The sequence below is a fragment of the Rhinopithecus bieti genome, unplaced genomic scaffold, assembly GCF_001698545.2.
Source record: "Rhinopithecus bieti isolate Rb0 unplaced genomic scaffold, ASM169854v2 scaffold_15118, whole genome shotgun sequence".
NCBI lineage: Eukaryota > Metazoa > Chordata > Mammalia > Primates > Cercopithecidae > Rhinopithecus > Rhinopithecus bieti.
The window spans coordinates 151,536-176,108 of record NW_016807993.1 but is presented as its reverse complement, the minus strand read 5'-3'; the positions used below and the strand labels follow the sequence as shown (position 1 = coordinate 176,108).

General features: G+C 41.0%; 1 protein-coding gene across 2 annotated transcripts in view; it reads right to left on the bottom strand.

Annotated features, from left to right (window-relative positions):
- Window positions 1–20,953: 20,953 nt before the first annotated feature.
- Window positions 20,954–24,573, bottom strand: part of LOC108537459 (tripartite motif-containing protein 44-like) — a 148,693-nt gene continuing 145,073 nt past the window's right edge. The window contains exons 3-4 of one of the 2 annotated variants that reach the window (XR_001887821.1): window positions 22,357–22,606; window positions 20,954–21,569 (exon numbers count right to left, since the gene is read on the bottom strand). Coding sequence is in view for 1 of the 2 variants with exons in the window: in XM_017884939.1 (XP_017740428.1) it covers window positions 22,597–22,606 (10 nt within the window). In the remaining variant the exon portion in view is untranslated. Of the gene's footprint in view, window positions 21,570–22,018; window positions 22,607–24,573 lie in introns of those variants that run through there. The other variant, XM_017884939.1, reaches the window with a different exon arrangement.

Genomic DNA, 24,573 nt, shown 5'->3' with positions numbered 1-24,573 from the left:
CCGTAAACTGCGTGGTTTATAAACAACAAAAATTTATTTCTTGCAGTTCCAGAGGCTGCAAGTGCAAGCTGTGGGCTCCAGCATGGTCGATTCTAGTGAGGGCCCTCTTCCTGGCTGCAGAGTGCCCACTTCTCCTTGTATCTCCACACGGCAGAAAGAGGGCAGGGCAAGAAAATTCTCTGGGGTCCCCTTTACAAGGGCACTCATCCCATTCACGAGGGCTCCACCCTTATGACCTGATTACCTCCCAAAGGACCCACTCCAAATACCATCACATTGGGAATTCGATTTTACCTTATGAGTGTTAGGGGGACACCAACATTCAGTCCATCCCACTACCCTTCTGATTTTTCAGACAAGTTGTCCTTTTCTTGTCTGGAATGGAAAGAGCCTTTCCTTGCAGAGGAGGCTCAGCTAACTCCCATCTTTTATAACATAAGTTCAAGTGTGCAGACATATTATCTACTGCTACATAGTAGATTACCCCAAAACACAGTGGTTGAAACCAAACTTTTATGATCTGTGGATTTCTGTGGGTCCGGAGTCTGGGAACACTTCAGTTGAGAGGCTGACTCAGGCTCTCTCATGCGGTTGCAGCTAAGGTTTTGGCTGGAGCTGCAGTCCTCTGAAGGCTTGGCTTGGTTCCTGAGATGGTCACTCATTTGTCATTTGGCGGGAGCTCTCGGTTCCTAACCATGGGCATCACTTCTTAGGCTATTGGAATGTCCTTACAAAATGGAAGCCAGCTTCCCACAGAGCAAGATGGAAGAGGGACTGAGATGGAAGCTGCATTATCTTTGTCTTTTATGATGTAGTCTCAAAATTAACACATCATTTCTGCAATTTCTACTCATTGGAAGCTAGTCATTAGGACCAGCCCACATTCAAGGGGAAGCATTGTCAAAGAATTTGAGGTCATATTTAAAATGTCCTTATATTTAAAATATCAATAATGATAGATATTAAATACTTGGCAGATTAGGGAAGGGGGTTGATTTCCCAATGAGCCAGGGTCAGTCTTCTCTGTCCTTTTAATTCAGAGTGTCTTCGCTCAATGTCCTTTGTTCTCTGTCCAGTTGACCCTTCCTGGAAAGACATTTGAAATTTCCAGTTTCCAACAATGTTAAGGCCCAGAAATGGAAGGAAGAGAAAATCGTTATGGCTCATACCACAAACCCTTATCAAATGCCATCATTATGCTGCGTCCTACTTGGGCATTAGAAGTAAAGCAAAGAGTAACACAAATCTCTGCTCTTGGGGTGCCTGCTATCTAGTGGAGAGAGTAAGAAGAGAACATAAGAATAAAATAGGATAAGGTGGTCTTTACCTCGCCCTCTATTTTCCATGTCTATATCCTTTTCTTTCCCAGAAATTATCACAAATAGGATTTTCTCAGGTGTTTGTTTGTTTTACTTATTTATTACTGTTTCTTCCCACTGTATTCCTAGGACCTAGCCCAGTGGCTGCTATATGGAAACACTCAATAAATACTTGTGAATGAATAACTGTAATGAGGTAAGCACAGTGAACTATGGCAGCAAGCAGGAGGGATGCCCAACTCAGCCTTGAAGGAGGCCTTCCTGGAGGAAGCAATCCTATGTTGAGATTTGAGGTGTGAACAGGAGCTAGCAGGATGCAGCAAGGGGATGTTGTTCCCACCCTCCAGGTACAGCATTCCAAGCTGGAAGAGAGTCCAGTGCATCCAAGGGGTTGCAAAGACTTCCATATGCTGGAGGAGAGAGGCAGGGGTTGGTGGAGGGTGTCATTAGGAGAGTGGTGGGAGGATTGCAGAGGGAGGAGTGAAAGATAAGGGAAAGATACAGCAGGATCAGGTTATTAAGGACTTACTCACCAGCAGGACACAGTGGTTCATCCCTGTAATCCCAGCACTTTGGGAGGCTGAGGCAGGAGGAACACTTGAGCCCAGGATTCAAGACCAGCCTGGGCACCATAACCAGACACCATCTCTAAAAAAATAAAATAAAATAAAAAATTAGCCAGGCATAGTGAGACGGGAAGATCGCTTGAGCCCAGGAGTCAAGGCTGCCATGAGCTGTGTTTGTACCATTGTAGTCCAGCTGGGTGACATAGTGAGACCCTATCTCAAAAAACAAACAAAAACTTGTGAGAAAATCTAAGGAATAGAAACTTCATCATAAAAACAATGGGGAACTATTGAAGGTAATGAAATAAGGTAGGGGTCCCCAACCTCAGGGCCATGGACTGGTATCAGTACAGCAGGAGGTGAGCAGCAGGGGAGTGAGCATTACTGCCTGAGCTCCACCTACTGTCAGATCAGCCGCAGCATTAGATTCTTATAGGAGCATGAACCCTATTGCAAACTGCGCATGCGAGGGACCTAGGTTGTGTGCTCTCTATGAGAATCTAATGCCTGATGATCTGTGGTGGAACAGTTTTATCCCAGAACCATCCCCCCACCATTCATGGAAAAATTGGCTTCCACGAAACCGGTCCTTGGTGCCAAAAAGATTGGGGGGCGACTGAAGTGGGGGAATGACAAGGCCAGGTACCAAAGTCTTTGAAGTTCTAGCAAGGATGTGAAGGGCCACCCTAGGTTCCCCTCTAAGGTTTGAGAATGGGGTTTATATATGCCCCAGGAGCTAGAATCCAGAAGGTAACACTGCAGAAGGTATTTCTGGACAATCTTTCTGTAGGTTGCACAGCCTTCCAGCCCCATCGCATGGTGAGGGGCAAGTGTCCTACCATGGGGGCAGGTGCATGGTGCACCAGCTGCCTCAGGCCATGAAGTCAAGTCTCGCTAGACTCCCACTCAGAGGCCCTCACAGCATGCAGAAAGTAAGCCCTGGCTCTTCCATGCTCCCTGGCTCCCTTTCAAAAGCAGAGTTGCTCCTCAAACCTAATTATACTAGAGCTTAGAGACATGAGTTGGAAAACACATTTTTTCTACAACATAAGAAAATGTGCTGCTTCCTAGGCACCCCCATCCCCACTGGACTTATTTGTGGAATGTGCAGAATAACAGAAAAGCAGTTTTCTCTTAGAGGCATATGGAAAATGGTTTGTTTGCTTAGAAGAAAATCATAACTTGTCTTTTCTCCCCCAGAGGAAAATTAAACCCTCACACATTTAATCTTTTCAGTCCTTTGTTTGTCTTGTATTTTTGAATCAAAACGCAGGCACGGGGAAAGTTAGTGCTTATTGATGAAGAGGAAATCTTTGTTGAAGGGTTAGATCTACTGGCCGAACTATAGGAATTCTGAACTCAAATTACCCATCCGGTGTCTCCAAGGCAAGAATGGGGTGATTGGGCCCCAAAGGCAAATGACATGTCTTTCACAGGAGAGAAGATGGTGTTATATATAGTGTGTTTATGTTGCAGGGTGATGGCAGTAGGGGGACAGGCAGTAGATAAGGATAAAGTGTGAAATACTCAAAAAATCTCCAAAGCAACTCGAAATAATCCTTCCTTTGGAGACCTGGTCTTCCCAGTCAAGATGCAAACAAAAGAAAATGGCCTGTCTTGATTTGGTTCACTGGTCCAGAAAATGGGCCCTGGGAAGATAAGGCCGAGCTGGTGTTTGAGGTGAATACAAGCAGCCGGGAGTCCTGTTGGGGATTTCTTTCACCCAAGAACTTCCTCAACCTGGAGCGTTCTCCTTGAAGAGGACACTGGAGCTGGCTGCTGCTGCTTTCTTTAAACAGACTCGGAAGTTCTTTTCTTGGTAACACGAGAAACTATATGCAGGGCTTCAAGGACACATTCTGAATGATGATTTATGCTAAGTCGTTTAGCCTCCCCTCCCCACCAATAATTCTTTCAGAGAGCATTTAGCTGATTTGGAAAAAGTATATCAAATCCCCCAGAAAACAGTGTGTATCTTAACTGTGGATGAATGCAATTCTGATCATTATCTAAATGCTCAAAGCTTGACAAACTGAGTAACCCAAATGCACAGAAAACTGCTTGTCAGCTTCCAAAGAGAGGGGAAGCTGGGAGTGAATGGGGGAAATGGAGACTGATTCTCTGGACAGGCCATTTGAATAGCCTTATGGGTATTTCCAGAAGTGAACTAAATTCATCACACCTTCCTCCGTGAAAAACACCTTACTAAGCACCTAATATTTGCCAAGAGCTTTGCTCATTGCTTGTGAAGATTTACCAAAACCTGGCCAGTAAATCCTGAGCAAAGGAAACACATGTGCTAAGCTCCACATTCAAGTTAGCTTTCTGCCAGGGACACTTTCCAAGTGGCAACACAAGGAGGTAAATCCCACAAGACGGTACTAGTTTCACTGGGTGGAGTCAACAGAGTTCAGACTTCAGGCTGTGGAAGGGGCTGGAATTTCCTTTTTCTTTTTTTGAAATGGAGTCTCACTCTGTCGCCCAGGCTGGAGTGCAGTGACGCGATCTCGGCTCTCGGCAACCTCTGACTTCCTGGTTCAAGCGATTCTCCTGCCTCAGCCTCCCGAGTAGCTGGGATGACAGGCGTGCACCACCACGCCCAGCTAATTTTTGTATTTTTAGTAGAGACGGGGTTTCACCATGTTGGCCAAGATGGTCCTGATCTCCTGACCTCGTGATCTGCCTGCCTTGGTCTCCCAAAGTGCTGGGATTACAGGCATGAGCCACCACGCCCAGCCAGTGGCTGGAATTTCTATGGCAGGATATCAAAGAAGAAAGAGCCAAACAGGAAAGATGCCCTAGAAATCTGCCTATGGGTCCCCTTCAGTCTTTGGCCAAATACAAAGCTGCACATGTGCAACAGGATCCTGCGTAGCCTGGCAGAAGGTACCTACTGAGGGACTGTGCTCCGGCTGGAGATTCTCGAGGTTACACAGCAATGGCAGACATTGGATTTCTGGCCAATCATAGTTCAACTGTATCACTGAACACTCTGGGCATTCAATTGAGATCCCAGAAAGACCAATCCTTAGAAACAGGACTACTCTAGTCCGAGCCTATGGGCTATTCCTGGCCTACTTTAACAAAGCTTAGAAACAAGCCTCAACAGGATCAAGCTGAACCTTATGTAAATTAAATGATTGCCTTAGCAATACTCAGCACCCTAAAGGAAAACAACGTAATCCAAACTCAACATTGTAGCATTCATAAGCCCCAGCATTCAATACAAAAATTACTAGACATACAAAGTGGTAAGAAAATGTGACCCACAACCCAGAGAATAAAGTCAGTAGAAATAGGACTAGAGATGCCACAGATGTTGGCAGTAGCAGACAAAGACTTTAAAACAGCCAGTAGAAATAAGTTCAAGAGTTAAAAGGAAGGATGGACACATTAATATAGAAATCTCAATGGAGAAAGAGAAACCTTAAAAAGAGACAAGTGGGCCGGGCGCGGTGGCTCAAGCCTGTAATCCCAGCACTTCGGGAGGCCGAGACGGGCGGATCACGAGGTCAGGAGATCAAGACCATCCTGGCTAACACTGTGAAACCCTGTCTCTACTAAAAAATACAAAAAACTAGCCGGGCGAGGTGGCGGGCGCCTGTAGTCCCAGCTACTCGGGAGGCTGAGGCAGGAGAATGGCGTAAACCCGGGAGGCGGAGCTTGCAGTGAGCTGAGATCTGGCCACTGCACTCCAGCCCGGGCGACAGAGCGAGACTCCGTCTAAAAAAAAAAAAAAAAAGAGAGACAAGTGGAAATTACAGTACTAGAAAGCTACTTCATGAAATAAAAATTCACTGTATTTAATGCTTAACATTAGATTGCACAATGCATAAGAAAAAATTAGCTTGAAAACAGGTCAACAGAAATTATCTAAACTGAAGCACAGAGAAAAAAAGGATTTAAAAAAATAAAGACTCAGTGATCCGTGAGAAAACATCAAGCAGTATAATGTATGCGTAAGTAGAGTCACAATAGAAGAGAGAAAAAAGTGAGACAGGAAAAAAAGTTTGGCCACTTTCCCCAAAATCTGATGAAAAATGTCAACATACAAATCCAATAAATTCAATAAAACTTATTTAAGAGAAGCACAAAGAAAGCCACACCTAGGCATATCATAATCAAATTGCTAAAAACTGAAGATAGAGAAAATTAAAAGTAGCCAGGGAAAAAAGGTAGGTTACTCAAAAAGGAATAATGAGAAATATTCCTATTTTTTTTTTTATCAGACATAAAACTAGTCAGAAGATAATGGGGCAGCATCTTTGAAGTGATTAAATAAAAACCAAACCAAACTATACTAAAAAACCCTAGTCAACCCATAAATCTATATCCGGAAAAAAAGTAGTCTTAAAAAGTAGACTAAAGGCATTTCCAGATAAGTTAAAGCTGGATGAATCATTAACATACATGCATTTCAAGAAATGTTAAAGGAAGTCCTCCAGGCAGGAAGAAAATGATTCCACATGATACCAGATCTGCATTAAAAAGACTACCAGAAATGGAAAATATGTGGGGCATAAATATAAAAGACATTTCTTCTTATTTCTTAGTTTCTTTAAAAAAAAAATTCAAGTGCTTAAACCAAAAATGGTAACAAAGTACTGTGAGGTGTATAATCTATGCAGAAGCAAAATGTATGACAATTGCACAAAAGATGAGGGTGGATAAATGAAAGGATATTGTTGTAAAGTTCTTACATTTATGTGAAGTGGCATAAAGTTAATTCAAGGTAGACAGTGATAAAATGTTTATTTTAATCCCCAAAGCACCCACTAAAAGTTAGGCATAGCTAAAAAGCAAATAGAGAAGATAGAATGAAATACAAGAAAACACCCAACTGATCCAAAAGAAGACAGGAAAAGGAAAATAAGAAACAAAGGGCAAGGGGACAAAGAGAAAACAAATAGCAAGATGATAGAATCAAACCCAATCAAATTACTAATTACATTCTATCTAGCCTGACTAAACCGTCTAATGAAAAGAGCAAGAGTGCTAGACTAGATTTTAAAAAGTGAGATTCAACTATATGATGTTTATAAGGACACACTTTAAATATGAAGATACATGCAACTTAAGAGAATAGAAAAGAGAACCATGTACTGACTAATTGTAAAAACACAGGAGTGGCTATATTGCTATCAGACAAAGACAAGGAGAATTACCAGGGACAGAGAGTGATATTACATAAAGACAAAAGAATCAATTCATTGAGAAGACATACAATTCCTGAATACTTGCTAACAAACTTCAATGTATATGAATGCGAAACTGATAGAATTGAAAGGATAAATAGATAAATTCCTAAGAGTTGAAGAGATTTACCCTCTCTCAGTAATTGATACAACATATAAACAAACAAACAAAAAAAAAATCAGAAAACTTACGGAGGATTTGAATAACTCTAAACGGACATAACCTAATTGGCCTTTTTTTGGTTTTGTTTTTTGGAGACAGAGTCTCACTCTATCACCCAGGCTGGACTGCAGTGGTGCGATCTCAGCTCACTTGCCTCCCGGGTTCGAGTGATTCTCCTGCCTCAGCCTCTCGAGTAGCTGGGACTACAAGGGTGCACCACCAGCCCAGCTAATTTTTTTGTATTTTCAGTAGAGATGGGGTTTTGCCATATTGTCCAGGCTGGTCTCGAACTCCCGAGCTCAGGTTATCTGCCCACCATGGCCTCCCAAAGTGCTAGGATTACAGGCGTGAGCCACTGCATCTGGCCTCCTAATTGAAATTTTATCAAACATTACTGAACAATTACAGAATATATATTGTATTCACATGTACATTTATGTTTATGTACTTTATTTTTTATGTTTACATTTATGTACTTTATTCACCAAAATAGACAATAAACTGGGCCATAAAATGTGTCTCAGTACATTTCAAAGGACTGAAATAATAAAGAATATATTCTTTCTTTTTTTTTTTTTTTCATATGGAATCTTGCTCTGTCTCCCAGGCTGGAGTGCAGTGGCGCCATCTCGGCTCACTGCAACCTCCACCTCCCAGGTTCAAGCAATTCTCTGCCTCAGCCTCCCAAGTAGCTGGGATTACAGGTGCCCACCACCGTGCCTCGCTAATTTTTTTGTATTTTTAGTAGAGATGGAGTCTCACCATCTTGGCCAGGCTGGTCTTAAACTCCTGACCTTGTGATCCACCTGCATCAGCCTCCCAAAGTGCTGGGATTACAGGCGTGAGCCACCACACCCAGCGAAGAATATATTCTTTAATAACAGAATTAAAATAAAAATCAAGATAAAAAAGCTTTGGCAAATCCAAATATTTTGAAATTAAACCGCATTGCGAAATAACCCATGAATCAAATACATCACAAGAAAAATTTTAAAATCTTTTGTCCTGATAAAACCATAGCATATCCAAATTTGTGAGATTCAGTTAATGAAGCATTTGGAGTAAAAGTTATGGTCTTAAATATTTATATCAGAGAAAAAGAAGGCTTACAGAAGTAAATCCATGCATTTATGGTCAACCGATTGCCAACAAAGGTGCCAAGAACACACTGGAGAAAGGACAGTCTCTTCAATAAATGGTGTTGGGAAAACTGGACATCCATAAACAGAAGAATGAAATTGAACCCTTATCTCACACCATAGACAAAAAATCAACACAAATGGATTAAAGATTTAAACATAAAGACTCCAAATTGCAGGTCTCCTAGGAGAAAATGGCAAAAACTTCTTGACATTTGTCTAGGCAACATTTTTTTGGATACGTCCTGAAAAGCCCAGGCAACAAAAGCAAAAATGGACAAATGAAATTACATCAAACTGAAAAGCTTCTGCACAGCAAAGGAAACAATTGACAAAGCAAGGAGACAATCGCTGGAATGCAAGAAAGCATTTTGCAAACCATACAGCCTATAAGGGGTTAATACCCAAAATGTAAAAGGATCTCAAAAAGCTCAATAACAAGAAAACAAATAACCAGATTCAAAAATGGGCAAAGGACTTGAATAGATATTGTTCAAAAAAAGGCATATGAATGGTCAACAGGTACATGAAAAAATGTTCAGTATCAACAATCATCAGAGAAATGCAAATTAAAACCACAGTGAGGTATCACCTCACACCTGTGAGAATGGCTATTATCAAAAAGACAAAAGAAGGCCAGGTGTGCGGTGGCTCACGCCTGTAATCCCAGCCCTTTAGGAGGCCGAGGAGGGTGGATCACCTGAGATCAGGAGTTCGAGACCAGCCTGGCCAACATGGTGAAACCCCGTCTCTACTAAAATACAAAATTAGCCAGATGTGGGGGCACACGCCTGTAATCCCAGCTACTTGGGAGGCTGAGGCAGGAGAATTGCTTGAACCTGGGAGGCAGAGGCTACAGTGAGCCGAGATCCTGCCACTGCACTCCAGCCTGGGTGACAGAGCGAGACTCCATCTCACACACACACACACACAAAAGACAAAAGATAACAAGCGTTGACAAGGATGTGGAGAAGAAGGAACATTTGCACACTATTGGTAGGCATGTAAATTAGCACAGCCATTAAGAAAAACAGTATGGAGTTTTCCCAAAACATTAAAAATAAAACTACCATCTAATCCAGCAATCTCACTTTTGGTTATATGTCCAAAGGAATAGAGATATGGAGAGATATAAAAACATAATTGCACCCAGCTGGGCATGGTAGCTCATGTCTGTAATCCCAGCACTTTGGGAGGCCTAGGCAGGTGGATCACGTGGTCAGGAGATCGAGACCGTCCTGGCTAACACGGTGAAACCCCATCTCTACTAAATATACAAAAAGTTAGCTGGGCATGGTGGCGGGCGCCTATTGTTCCAGCTACTCAGGAGGCTGAGGCAGGAGAATGGTGTGAACCCGGCAGGCAGAGCTTGCAGTGAGCTGAGATCGTGCCACTGCACTCCAGTCTGGGTGACAGAGCAAGACTCCATCTAAAAAAAAAAAGATAACTGCACCCATGCTCGTTGCAGCATTATTCATAATAGCCAAGATATATAAACAGCCAAAGTGATTATTGATGGATAAAATAAATATGGTGTGTATGTATACATGCACACACAATCAAATACTATTCCGCTTTTAAAAAGAAAATCCTGTCATTTATGACAACATGGATAAATCTGGAGGATATAACGCTAAGTGAAATAAGCCATATGCAGAAAGAAAACTACTGCATGATCTCACTTATTTGTGATATCTGAAAAAGTTGAACTCAGAAGCAGAGTAGAATGGTGGTTACCAGGGGCTGGAGGGAGGGAAAGGTGCTTGAGGTGCCAAAATGTTTGTCAAAGGGTACAAAGTTTCAGTGAGACAGGATGAATAAGTTTTGGAGACCTTATTCTAGACTGGTAGCCATAGTTTATAATCAGGTACTGTATACTTGAATATTGCTGAAAGAGTAGACCTTAAATGTTCTCACTACAAAAAAATAAGTATGTGAGATGATGGCTGTTAATTATCTTGAATTAATCACTTCTCAATGTATACATGAATCGATGCATCACATTGTACACCATAAATATATACAATTTTTATTTATCAATTATACCTTATTTAAGCTGGGGGAAAATTTTGAAAAGAAGTCTTAAAATCAATGATCTAATTCTTCATCTTAAAAAACTAGGAAACATAAATTATACCTCTAATACATCACAAGGAAATAATAAAGAGTATAAATCAGTGAGATAAAAAGTAGATTAGGAAATCCACAAAACCAAAAGTTCATTCTTTGAAAGGAGTAATAAAATTGATAGGCCTCTAGCTACACTCATCAAGAAAAAAAGAGAACACAAATTACAAATATCAAGAATGAAAGATGGGAGACCACTGCCAGTTTCTACAGTTGTTAAACAAATAAAAGACTATTTCTAACAATCTCATATCAATAAATTACAATATTTAGATAAAACTGACAAATTCTTTAAAAGGCACAAATTATGAAACTCACAAAATATCAAGCATAAATATGAATAACTCTATATCTGTTTAAAAAATTAAATTTATAATTAAAAGCCTTGCCACAGGAAAAATTCAGGGCCACATGACTTCACTGATAAAGTCTATCAAACATTTAAGGAAGAAATAATGCCAATATTATGCAAACTTTTTCAGAAAATAGTGGAGAATAAACACTTTCTGACTTATGAGGTATGCGTAATCCTAATACTAAGGATATTACAAGAAAAGAATTATGGACCAATATCCCTTCTGGCCTAGACACAACATTTCTTAAATACTGGAGAAATTGAATATTTTAGAAGGAAATAATTCATCATTACCAAATAGAGTGTATCCCAGTTATGTAAGATTTAACTTTAGAAAGTTTGCACAATATTAGGTCAGTATGCAAAAATCAATTGCATTTATATTACAGAGCAAAACAAACAGTTGGAAAATGAAATCAAAGACTCAATATCATTTACCATAGCATCCCAAAAATGAAATACTTAGGGACCAAGTTAATGAAAGATATTTAAGATCTCCATGTTAATAAGTACAAAACTGCTGAGAAATATTAAAGACCTTCATAAATAGATATTTCATGTTCAAGGGTGGAAAGATTCAACATTGTTAGCATGTCATTTCTCCCCAGATTATTCTGCAGGAACATCACAGTTATCATAGAGCAGACCCTTCTTTGTAAGAAATTGACAAGCTGATTCTGAGATTAATATAGAAATGTGAAGTCCTAGAATAGTCACATAATCTTGAAAAAGTACCTAGTTAGATGACTTATAAACCACCTGACTCCAAATCTTTCCTTTTTTTTTTTTTTTCCCCCCTGAGATGGAGTCATGCTCTGTCGCCTGGGCTGGAGTGCAGTGGCGTGATCTCGGCTCACTGCAACCTCTGCCTCCTGGGTTCAAGCGATTCTCCTGCCTCAGCCTCCCGAATAGAAAGCTACAGTAATCAAGAGAGCATAGTATTGGTGCAAAAGCAGATAAATTGATCAATGAAACAGATTACTAAATCCAGAAATAAGTTTATATATGTGGGGCTTTAATTTGAGAGCTAAGGCAATTTAATGGTGAAAGGAAAAGCAAAATTAAGGTGCTAGAATAACTAGGTATCCATGTGGGGAAAAAAAAGACTCTTGACTCCACCTTGTACCATATCCAAGTATTAGTTCAATATAGATCATAGACCTAAATTTAAAAGCTAAAACTATACAACTTCTAGAAGAAACATACAAAAATGTCATTCCTAATTTGAGATAGACAACAATTTAAAAAGACACAGAAGGGCTGGGCATGGTGGCTCATTCCTGTAATCCCAGCACTTTGGGAGGCTGAGGCAGGCGGATCACGAGGTCAGGAGTTCGACACCAGCCTGGCCAATGTGACGAAACCCTGTCTCTACTAAAAATATAAAAATTAGCCGTGTGTGGTGCGTGCCTGTAGTTCCAGCTGCTTGGGAGACTGAGGCAGGAGAATCGTTTGAACTTGGGAGGTGGAGGTTGCGGTGAGCCGAAATTGCGCCACTGCACTCCAGCCTGGGTGACAAAGTGAGACTCTGTCTCGAAACACACACACACACACACACACACACAACACACACAAAAGAAAAGACATAGAGGACACTAGCCATAAAAGAAAAAAAATCAATAAATGGGGTCTTATAAAATTAAAAACTTTTGCTCATTGAAGATATTTTTTAAAAAATCAGTAAGCAGCCCACACACTGAAAGAAAACATTTGCATACACATTCTGAGAGTTCAAAATATATTGAGAACTTTTACAACTCAACATTAAGAAGACAATCAACTATGAATAATGGCCAAAAGACTTGAATAGCCACTTCTCAAAGATACAGAAATAGCCAATGCACACATGAAAAAGGTCTCAACATCATTAGTAATCAATGAAAAGTAAATCAAAACCATAATGAGGTACCATTATACTGCCACCAGAATGACTCCAGTTAAAAAGTTTGACAATACCTAGTATTGGTAAAATTGTGGCATAAGTGGAACTGGCATACATTTCTGGTAAGTGCCTAAAATGGTACACACACTTTGAAAACTGTTATTAAAAGAGGAAAATCAATATTTTCTATACTCTCACAACACTTCACTTCTGACATTAAATGTGTGGGCTTTCTCCACATCAACAAAAAATTCTTTATACCTCCAAACACCCCCTGGGTGTCCCACAATTCACCTAAATTGTGACATCATCTACTTAGGGCTGGCATTGGACTCCACAGATTAAGGGCTCAGTCCGGCAAGACTGCCTCCACTTCAGATGCCAATTGCAAGTCTCAGGTTGTCACCTGTACTTCTGATCAACTTGCTATACAAAGTGGGGGTTCACACAACCCAATCTCCTCCTCAGATTCAGACTCAAAATTTTTTTAGGACTCACAGAATGCAGGGAAATGCTTACTTACATTTACTGGTTTATTATAAAGAATATGATGAAGGATATCTGGAATGAATGAACAGCCAGATGAAGAGATGCACAGAACTGGGTCCAGAAGGGACCTGGGAATAGGAGCTTTTTTCATAAAGCAGAGGTGTGCCACTCTCCTGGCACGTGGGTGTGTTTACCAGCTTGGAGCTCTCTGCACTCCATCTTTTAGGGTTTTTTTTATAGAGGCTTCATGTAGGCGTGATCAATTATTAACTCAAGTTTATCCTCCCTACCATCCAAGGAGGATGGGGGATGGGGCTGAAAGTTCCAAGCTTCTCATGATGGCTTGGTGTGTTTCTGGTGACCAGCCCCCATTCTGAAGCTATCTAGCAGCCACACCAAGGGTCATCTCGTTAGAAGGAGAGATGCTCTTATCACTCAGGAAATTCCAAGGCAATTAGCAGATCTGTGTCGGGAACCAGTGTTAAAGACCAAATATATTTTTAAAAGATGCTCCTGCTCCTAGCACTTCTATCTTAAAGAAAATTGCAAAAGTTTTGGAAGCTCTGTGTCCAAAACCTGGGGGTAGAAACCAAACATAGTATTTTTTTTATGATGCCACAGTTAGTTTCTTATAAAATTAGCTATGCATATATTCTATGACCCAGCGTTTCCAATTTTTCAGTATTTACCCAAGAGAAAGGAAAATACATATCTGAACACAAAGACTTGTGTGTGATATGCATTGTAGCTTTGTCCATAATGGTCCCAAAGTGGAAATAAGTACCTGTAATAGAATGAATAAACAAATTTCAGCATATTCAGAGAAATGGAGTACTACTCAGCAATAAACAACAGCAGACACACACTATGATCTCAAAAATGTGATGTGGAATGAAAGAAGATGGAACCAAAGAATACGTTTTGTATAATTCCATTTATAAAGAAGTCACAACAGTACTTGCTGAAGGCTGAGGATAAAGATGGGGAAGAGAGAACTTTAGGGTCATGGAAATGCTCTAGGTCTTGTTCAGGGTGTGGGTTACTGAAGTATATGCATCTGTTAGAAGCTGTCAGACTTTATGCTTAACATCTGAGCATGCCCTCAAAAATCAAAACAAACACGAAAACTAGCATCATGGCTCAGGCTTTCATGTCAGATGGAGCAAGTTTCAAGTTCTGACAGTGCCGCATATTAGTGGGCTGACTTTGGGAAAATAAAGTATTCTTAAAATCCAGTCTCCTCAGCTGTAAAAAGGGAAGTGATAATGAAATAGAATAATTTATGAGCGCATACACTGTAATAAATGCCCACTCAATTGTGGTTTTATTTTATTTTATTTTATTATCTTTTTGAGACAAGGAAGGTCTCACCCTGTCACCCAGGCTGAAGTTCAGTGGCATAATCACAGCTCACCGCATCTTCTGCCTCCGGGGCTCAAGCAATCCTCCCACCTAAGGCTCCCAAATAGCTGGAACCACAGGCGCAAGCCACCACACCCAGCTAAATTTTTGCAGAGACAAATGTATTAGTCCATTTTCACACTGCTAGAAAGACATAACTGAGACTGGGTAATGTATAAAGAAAGAGGTTTAATTGACTCACAGTTCTGCATGGCTGGGGAGGCCTCAAGAAACTTGCAATCATGGTGGTGGGGGAAGAGGCAGATCTTACATGGTGGCAGGTGAGAGAGAATGTCTGTGTCAGCGCATGAAAAACTACCATTTATAAAACCATCGGATCTCATGAGAGTTCACTATGAGGAGAACAGCATGGGGTGAACTGCCCTATAATCTGATAACTTCGCACCAGGTCTCTCTCTAAACTCCTGGGGATTACAATTCAAGATGAGATTTGGGTAGGGACACAAAGCCTAACAGTATCAATGAGGTTTCACCATGTTGCCCAGGCTGGTCTTGAACTCCTGGCCTCAAGTAATCCACCAGCCTTAGACTCTTAAAATGGTGGGATTACAGGCATGTGCCACTGCACTCAGCCTATTTTATAATAATAATAAGACATGTGACATTGTAGAAAATCATGCAATTATAGAAAAGAAAATAACCATAATCCCATCCAGAGATAATCATTGTAAACCTTTAGACATATGTTTTTTCTATTTATATATGTTCTATGTTTTCTATGCCTATAGTTGAGTTTATAATGAATATACAATGTTAATTTCTTATTAATTAATAAAAGCATGCTTATAAGATATGCTTGTAAGCCAAAACATTGAAAAGTAAGGCTGTGAACTTCAGGGAATCTGTCTCCCCACCATCCTAATGGACCAATCAGAGTGAGCTTTTAAAAAAGCTGATCTGTGTGTCACTTCCCAAACACCTCAATAGAGTCCATTGCCCTTAGAATCAAGTTCAACTTAACAGGTATACAAGGCCTTTCATGATTGGGGTTTGGGTGACCTAGACTGGGTCTGGCTCCACTTCTAGTTGCATTTCTGTGGCCCTTCTCCATGTGTCTCTCATCCTTCTTGGCCCATCAAGCTAGGTGGGGCACATTCTTCTCATGGCAGTGGCTTATAGGGGCACATGGAACGCCCAATGCCTAAGACCTAAGCTATGAAAATGCCTCTTAGGGTTGGCATAGAGACATACCTACCAGATCTCATGGCCAAGCCAAAGTAAATGGGGAGAGAGGCTCTCCTCATCCTGTCCACAGCAAAGTTGAGGCTGCAGGGAGTGGTGAAGAACTTGAGTCAATAGCTTAATCTACTGCCACCCCCATGTACTCCTGTCTGACCCACCAGGTTCACCTCTTCTAGGGTGTCACCTGCTCCTCTTCCTACCTTCAGACATCTGACACTTCTTTGTAGATTGCCAACTTCTCACTTACCCTCAACAACTCCTTGACTCTTTCTGAGTCCAGGTTAGGCCAGGTGTCGTGCTGTGTGTTCCTGTAGGACTCTGCACCTCCCTGTCATAGCTCTTGCTACACTACTTTGTGCTTGGATGTTCACTTGTCTGTACCCTGGACCCGTTATCTCCTTTGAAGGTTTAGGTGAGCTTGTCCTTGATATGTGAGGTAAGGAGGGGGAAATTTTGTTCCTGAGTACAATCTTTAGTTTCCTGAAATAGAGTACTGGGTATTTCATGCTTTGGGCTGGAAACCCTTGGAAGGGCCCAACTCCAAGTGAGAAAACACACCTCTTTCTTTAGGTTACAGGCAGAAACTAGAGTGTGATGGATATCTGTTGCTTTTGCTTGCCCACATCCCTTTGGCCTTTTAAAAATATATATAGCAGCAGCTGGTCTTTGGGGAATCACTCCTTTACCACTGTATACAGGCTTCTGTCCCTGCTAATCAGACGTCCTCATCCAGTGGTATGAATCAGGTATACAGATTTCTGTCCCTGCGTCCTGTATCCCCTGCCTTGGGTTAACATTGAGCTAATCAGATGCTCTCACCCCGTTAGGAATCAGGTGGAGCAACCTGATAGGAAAATCATTTGAACAGACTTTTCTCAAAGGCAGTTATTTGCTGTAACTGCCCATTATTAGTTTCTTCTACCCAGACTCCCAGAGCTAGTGGGGTCCCTACTGCTGGCTTAGCTTTTCCTAGAATTTGCTATGCTCTCATACAGCCTTTTGATAAATTCTTGCATTTTGTTTTTATTAAATTCACCAGATCTCATGTCTGTTACTTTTTAAGAAAATAAGCAAACAAATAAAAAATACCATCACTGACACCACAACCAGATGCTCAACAACTTCAGAGCTCACTCTATATCTATCCTTCGGGTCCACCAGTGAGGGGGTAAGAAGTTTGCCAGCTCCTATTTTGGGTTAGTTGGCCTTTGAACTCTTGTAAACCTCCTTTTTTTTTTGAGATGGAGTCTCACTCTGTCACCCAGGCTAGAGTGCAATGCTGTGATCTCGGCTCACTGCAACCTCTGCCTCCCAGGTTCAAGTGATTCTCCTGCCTCAGCCTCCCGAGTAGCTGGGACTACAGGTGGGTATCACCACGCCTGGCTAATTTTTTAAAATATTTTTAGTAGAGATGGGGTTTCACTATGTTTAGCAAGATGGTCTTGATCTCCTGACCTCGTGATCTGCCTGCCTTGGCCTCCCAAAGTGCTGGGATTACAGGTGTGAGCCACCGCACCCAGCCGTAAAGCTCATTTTAAGAGGCAAATCTCTGGATAATTCAAGACTGTCAGCAGCTGGGCATTTCTAAGTGCATGCATCTTTTCTTTGCTAAGGAGAGAGAGAAACTTCCTGTGGCAGCTGGAATAACAAAGTGGCTACTGAATACTATGTCCTGCACATTAAAAATTTATCCTCATTATTATACTTACAGAGGGGGTCTTTTGAGTATTCTTAGAGCTTTGAGGACAGACATAGTATGTGAAAATCACCAGGGCAGGCAGGCTGGAAGGTGGCCTGGGAGCCACCATGTTACATAAAATAAATCCCCTTGCTGTCTATCTATGGATCAGTCTGTATATGAATCTTTCCATCAGTCATCCATCTACCTATTGTCTATCTGCCACCAGACTTGGATGCACTTTCACAGACCCTAGGCATGTTCACATTTTATATAAGCTAAACAGCTAGAGCATGGAAACACTACCATGTGGTTAGCCTGGCTTGCTGAAGAGGAGGCCTGAGGCACAAAGGCATCACTTCCTTTGTGATGAAGCGCCCACTTGCTCGTGACATCAGAGAAGAAAAGCATGCACCCAGTAGTCCCTGCTTGCCAGAAAGTACTCTTTCAGTGGAAAAACAAATTATGGGATTCTGTCCTCATTTGGGACAAATGACACCTCTAGTTTATTCTTAATTGTCCTTGTATGCAAATTTTCCTTTTCCTTTCTAATTTGTCATGTGAGCAAAGTTAAATTAACCTGAACATGTGGTAACAGATTCCACCGATTTTAAGCTCTTCACTTCCTTCCCTTAGGCATTTAATCAGTTTTATTTTTTTGGACTAGATTTGTTTGGCAAGTCAAAGAGAAGATAACAAGATTGGGGGCTGGGGGAGGCAGTTTTTTAAAGATAGAAGTACAAAAGGAGCTGCCATCTGAAGTTTCAAATTAGGATGGAAAGCACATTCTCAGCAGCTTTATCTTACTATAATTGAAAGTTTAAAACAGAGTGAGTTTCCTTTGAATCAAGAGGCTGCAATTAAATTTATTTTTCTAAGAGGTGCCCTTTTAGTATATTATATAGCCTTAATGCCTGCTTTTCACTACTGACTTAGAGAAAAGGGTATATTTCATTGTGAATATATGCCATTTTAAAAAGTATATTTCATTTTAATAGAATTTTGGGAGACAATGAGGTACCACAAGGAAACACACCAGTTTCCTTTAAAATTATAGGCATGAGCCCTGGGTTCTTGGTCCTCTCCCTCCTGTTAGGTTGAGGTAATAGTAATTGTGGTTTTTGCCATTACTTTTTTTTTTTTTGGAGACGGAGTTTCGCTCTAGTTGCCCAGGGTGGAGTGCAATGGCGCAATCTCAGCTCACTGTAACCTCCGCCTCCTGGGTTCAAGCAATTCTCCTGCCTCAGCCTCCTGAGTAGGTGGGATTACAGGCACCAGCCACCATGCCCGGGTCATTTTTGTATTTTTAGTAGACACAGGGTTTCACCATGTTGGCCAGGCTGGTCTCAAACTCCTAACCTCAGATGATCTGCCCACTTTGGCCTCCTAAAGTGCTGGGATTACAGGCGTGAGCCACTGCACCCAGCCTGCCATTACTTTTAATGGCAAAAACTGCAATTTCTTTTGCCCCAACTAATACTTACCAGTTGGAGTAATCTTGCATAGGTCTCTTGCTGATGTGAGACATAGTTTCTTCTTCCATAAATTATTAATCACTGCCCTGACCTGCCTAACCTACAGGGCCACTGTGCTCAATAAAAGGTAAGGCATGTTGTAAATGTAAGGTGCTGCCAAGATTGACAGGAGTGTCAGCTGGGAGCACGGCCTGCAATTCCCTGTAGCCACCAAACCAACTTGACCTGGACATATTCAGGGAACTGGGCTAGTCTGGAATGAAGTAAGAACCCAAGCCTTAGAGTCACCCAGGATGGACTTCCTGACTCCTCGGTTCTGAGGTATGTCACTATGTACACAGTAGGGTGGTGGTAATTTAGCCCAGCTTTCTGAAGAGTATTTGGCATTCTCTATTAAAATCCATCAAGTGTGTACTCTTGTACCAGGGAAGGCATCCTGCGGAAATACCTGCACATGTGCATAAGAGATAAACATAGTTGTGGCTGGGCACGGTGGCTCACGCCTGTAATCCCAGCACTTTGGGAGGCCGAGGCGGGTGGATCATGAGGTCAGGAGTTCGAGACCAAGCTGGCCAAGATGGTGAAACCCTGTCTCTACCAAAAATACAAAAATTAGCCAGGCATGGTGATGGGTGCCTGTGATCCTAGCTACTCGGGAGGCTGAGGCAGGAGAATCGCTTGAACCCGGGAGGTGGAGATTGCATTGAGCTGAGATCATGCCACTGCACTCCAACCCGGTCAACAGAGTGAGACTCTGTCTCAAAAAAAAAAAACAAAAAACATAATTGTTATTGATGATTAATGATAGCCAGCTTCTGGGTTCTTTATATGTATTAACTAATTTAACCCTACGAAAAACCCTTTGAAGTTATTATCCCCACTTCATAGATGAGAAAACTGAGGCGTAGAAAGGCAAAGTAAACCACCCAGCATTATAAAGCTGGCAGATGGCCCCACTGAGATCTGAAGCTGGGAGGTCTGGCTGCAGATCATGTGTTCATCCTCTACACAGGTGCAGAAGCAAGTTTTGCAGAGCCTGTGTTTCAGACAATTTTAGAGAGCCTCTTAAAAAAACACAAAATTACACGTACAAGTTAGGCACACAATGAATATTTATTTGCAAAGAGAAAATAAACTACAAAAGTCACACATTTTAAAAAGCTACCAAATACCATAATCACAAAATTCAGAAAAATAACAATGTTCTTATTAATTTACTGCTTCATGTGCTTTTACAATGCCGTCTTTCCTACATTTTTTGGCTGCATACTCTTTGATTGCTTCTGATTCATATGACAACAATTTTGAAATATCACTTTTCATAAAGAGAGTAGGAAGATAGTTCAGTCTTTCCTATGGCACAGCAAATGGAAATTTGTTTTTTTTTTTTCTTTTTTTTTTTTTTAGACGGGTCTTGGCTCTGCGCCAGGCTGAGTACACGTGGCCGGATCTCAGGGCTCACTGCTAAAGCTCGCCTCCTGGTTCACGCATTCTCTGTCTCAGCCTCGGGATGGTAGCTGGGACTACAGGCGCCCGCCTCGTCGGCCCGGCTAGTTTTTTGTATTTTTTGTAGAGACGGTGGTTTCACCGTATTGCCAGGATGGTCTCGATCTCCTGACCGTCATGGATCGCCCGTCTCGGCCTCCCAATAGTGCTGGTTACAGGGCTTGAGCCACCGCGCCCGGCCCGAATTTTTCTTTTATTAATTATTATTATTTTTATTATTATTTTTTTTTTTTTTTTTGAGGATGGAGTCTCCTCTGTCACCCAGGCTGGAGTGCAGTTGGCCAGATCTCGGCTCACTGGCAAGCTCCGCCTCCCGGTTCACGCCATTCTCCTGCCTCAGCCTCCCGAGGGCTGGGTGACTACAGGCTGCCGCCCTCGCCCGGCTAGTTTTTGTATTTTTTAGTAGAGACGGGGTTTCACGTGTTAGCCGGATGGTCTCGATCTCCTGACTCGTGATCCGGCCCGTCTCGGCCTCCAAAGTGCTGAGATTACGGGCTTGAGCCACCGCGCCCGGCCTGTTCTTTATTATTGATAGTCATGATGAGAAAACATGCCACTTCATACAGACATATACTTGCTGCTTCTGGTGTTACTGCAGATTTGGTCCTACAAAGACAGAATCTTGATAAATTTTATTCTCCCGGATTCTAGTCAAAAAAGAAAAAAAACCATATGGTACATTTTTTGTTGTACATGCTGAATTATTATGTTTCTGGTAGACTTTTGTGAGAATCAAAATCCTTTTCATACCTCTGACAGTTGGAACTTTCCCCAGACTAGCTTCTGGTTCTATACATTTCAAACCAGGTCTCTTCCACTTCTGTAAAATTCTGTACCTGTTGTCCTTGGCCATGTTTTTACTGAGACATGGCCCAGGGTCCTGTAACTTTGGATCTTGACCCCTGTGAGTTGGCACGGGACAGTAGTACTATTACTGGACGTCACTCTTACGTTGTGCAGCTGGCATTCACTTACCTGAATCCTGTGACAGTAAATGAAATGGCAGCTCCCTGGAAGGGGCCTGGACAATGAGGCGCCAGAAGCATAAACTTCTTTGGCTTTGTGGATATGCTGCACAAAATGATAAAAGAATGATGTCCGTCACAGCCTGTTTTTAATGATGAAAAACTGGGGAAACCTAAATGGTCATCAGTACAGGACTGGTTAGAATATGGGATGTCCATATAATACACTCCTTTGCAAAATGAAAACATGCAAGTAAATGTCTTAGAAAAAATGGCTGGGTGCAGTGACTCACGCCTGTAATCCCAGCTGTTTGGGAGGCCAAGGTGGGCAGATCACTTGAGGTTGGGAGTTCAAGACTAGCCTGCTCAATGTGGTAAAATCCCATCTCTACTTAAAAAAAAAAAAAAAAAAAAAAAAAAGCTAGGCATGGTGGCATGTGCCTGAAATCCCAGCCACTTGGGAGGCTGAGGTAGGAGATCACTTGAACCCAGGAGGCGGAGGTTGCAGTGAGCTGAGATCATGCCACTGCACTCCAGCCCACAACAGAGTATGACTTCATCTCAAGAAAAAAAATGTCTTAGGAAAAAATGAAGTAAACATCTAGATTTGTACAAGGCAAGGTATCTTCTTTCCTCATGGTAAAGTAAAAACACAAGCTACAAGATAGTATAGATAGTATAATCGTGTTTGTATATTTCAAAAATTGGAAATTGGTATATTTGTAAATGCACAGACACATTTTGGAGCATAGTTAAGAAACTGAGAAGTAATTGTCTCTGGGGTGTTTGGACTGAGAATTTGGGGAAGAAAAGAGGAAGTTTTAGTTTCACTTTTTACCAATACTGTTTGAGTTATTTAACTTTGAGTATATATTATTAACATATATACTCACTTGCAGATGACAGCACCCCAACTCAAAAGAGATTAAGGAAAAAAGGAAATGTATTAGTTCCTGTAACTGGCTGGGAGCATTGGGCAGTGCTGGATCCAGGTGCTCAAAAGGTGTCATCATGATTCTGCCTTTTTAAATCTCTTGGTCATCTTTCTTCCTCTTTGGCTGAATCCTCAGGCAGGCTTTCCCTTTGCAGTAGCAAATGGTCACCAGTCACCCCAGACTTAAGCTTTTATCAGCTCAGCCATCCCTGTGAAAAGAAAGAGAAATCTTTTTCCCTAAAGTTTCCACCGAAAGCTGTGGTGTTGACTCTGTTGCATCCTTTCTGGTCATACATCCATCCCTGGACCATTTATGAAGCCTGGAAAGATGAATTAGGCTGAGGGACCAGGTGAGATCATATGGTCACCCTGGACCAGAGGTGGGTTCAGTTTCACCCAAACCAGATAGGCTGAGCCATTGCCTGAGAGGGAGGAGGGATTCTAGGAAGAAAAACTGAGGTGCTATTCCCTAACAATGAGAAAATGGTCACCATCAGGCAAGAACATCTATTTGCCACATACACATTCCTTTTACAATTTTAAAGGGAGAGAGAATTTTTAAAAGAGTGTGAATTGTCAGGGGAAAATGTCAGAGCAAGTCAAATATCTCAGCCTTGCTAGTAAAGCAAAATAGAAATTATTGACAACAATTGAACAAAGGATAGAGAAAATTCCTTTCTACTATCTTTTCAAAAGAATCAAAAGTTGCATTTGTTTGCTGGAATAATTATGCTGGTTGAATAATTAATGGTAAATATTGGGTTGAATTAAATAAATTATAGTATATTTGTATAATGGGGAATATACAGCCCTTAAAAGGATATAGTAGATGAATATTAATATAGGAAAATTTGCCACAATTACCTTAAGAAAAAAATGCAGGTTACAAAACAATATTTATAATATGATCTCACTTTTATTTTAAAATGTGGATGTACGTATGTATAGTAGAAAACTTGAAACTAGCCTACAATTGTTTCATCAGCAGCTTTTCTGGGTGGATAGGTTATGAATGACTTTTATTTTATTTTCTTTCCATTTTTTGTATTTTCCAAGTTTTCTCCGATGAATATTTATTGCCTTTTTAAATGTAATTTTAATTGTTATTAGTTATTACTTTAGAAAGTCAAACAGTCCTATAAAACATAATGAAAAGCAGTATCCTGTCTCTGTCTTCACCCTGGTCCTCATTTCCAGAGGCAAGCGCATTCAATGCTTTAGATGTTTTTTTAAGTATTTACTTCCATTTTTCTAAATAACAAGTTTATATTGCTATTCTTGATACTTCAAATTTATATATTACATATTGACTTTCTAATAAGGAGTACGAAGACAATTACGTTACAGCACCCTTTGAATACAATTCTTTGTTCATCTTCCCAACATGACTTAAGTCACTTATACCACGCCCGGCCCAATTCTTATTTTTATTCAATTTGTATTTGTTGTTTTTATGACTTGGACCATGTGTTATTTACTGCTGATCCAGGTCATGTAATTACATTTCCTTTCCTGACACCTATTTCTTTTAAGGACTTTAATTTGACCCTGAAAACCCTGCCACTAAATGAAGACCTGTTAAATGGAAGAAAAAAAAACCTCATGAATATTAACAGGAGAAAGTATTAATGCATCCCAACCCAAGATGCTCAACTTTCACAGATAGGAAAAAATATCAAATGAACAATAAAAACAAGCTTAAATAAATAATACACAATGAGTTGTTATAATAAAGACTTGACTTTATTCACCAAAGGAGGAGGAGTAGACTTGAGTGTGTGATGGAAGAAGGAGTCATTCTCTGGAAGGTGTGTTCTTGTTGCACCATTGTATTCATCAACTTTTGGGGGTCATAGTTATCATTTGCTCAAGCTGCACTTAAAAACAATATGGAACTACACCTGTAAGGCTAAATAAAAGCTAAATATGAGAGTACCTCAAAACGTGGAAACAGTATGCACACCCAAAAGACTAAAGTGTTGTAGAAGGTCTTTCTTATTTGACACTCCTTGCGTAACAAAGCACTTGGGGCTCATCTATACGTGGCAAGTAACTCAAATTTGCCCAGTATGCTGGTCTATGAATGGAAATGTTGAATCAGTTAGTAGGTATGTCATTGCCTGAAATTGTAATGTTAAATTATCATGTCTTGCAGCACATATATTTAGTGTGCTTC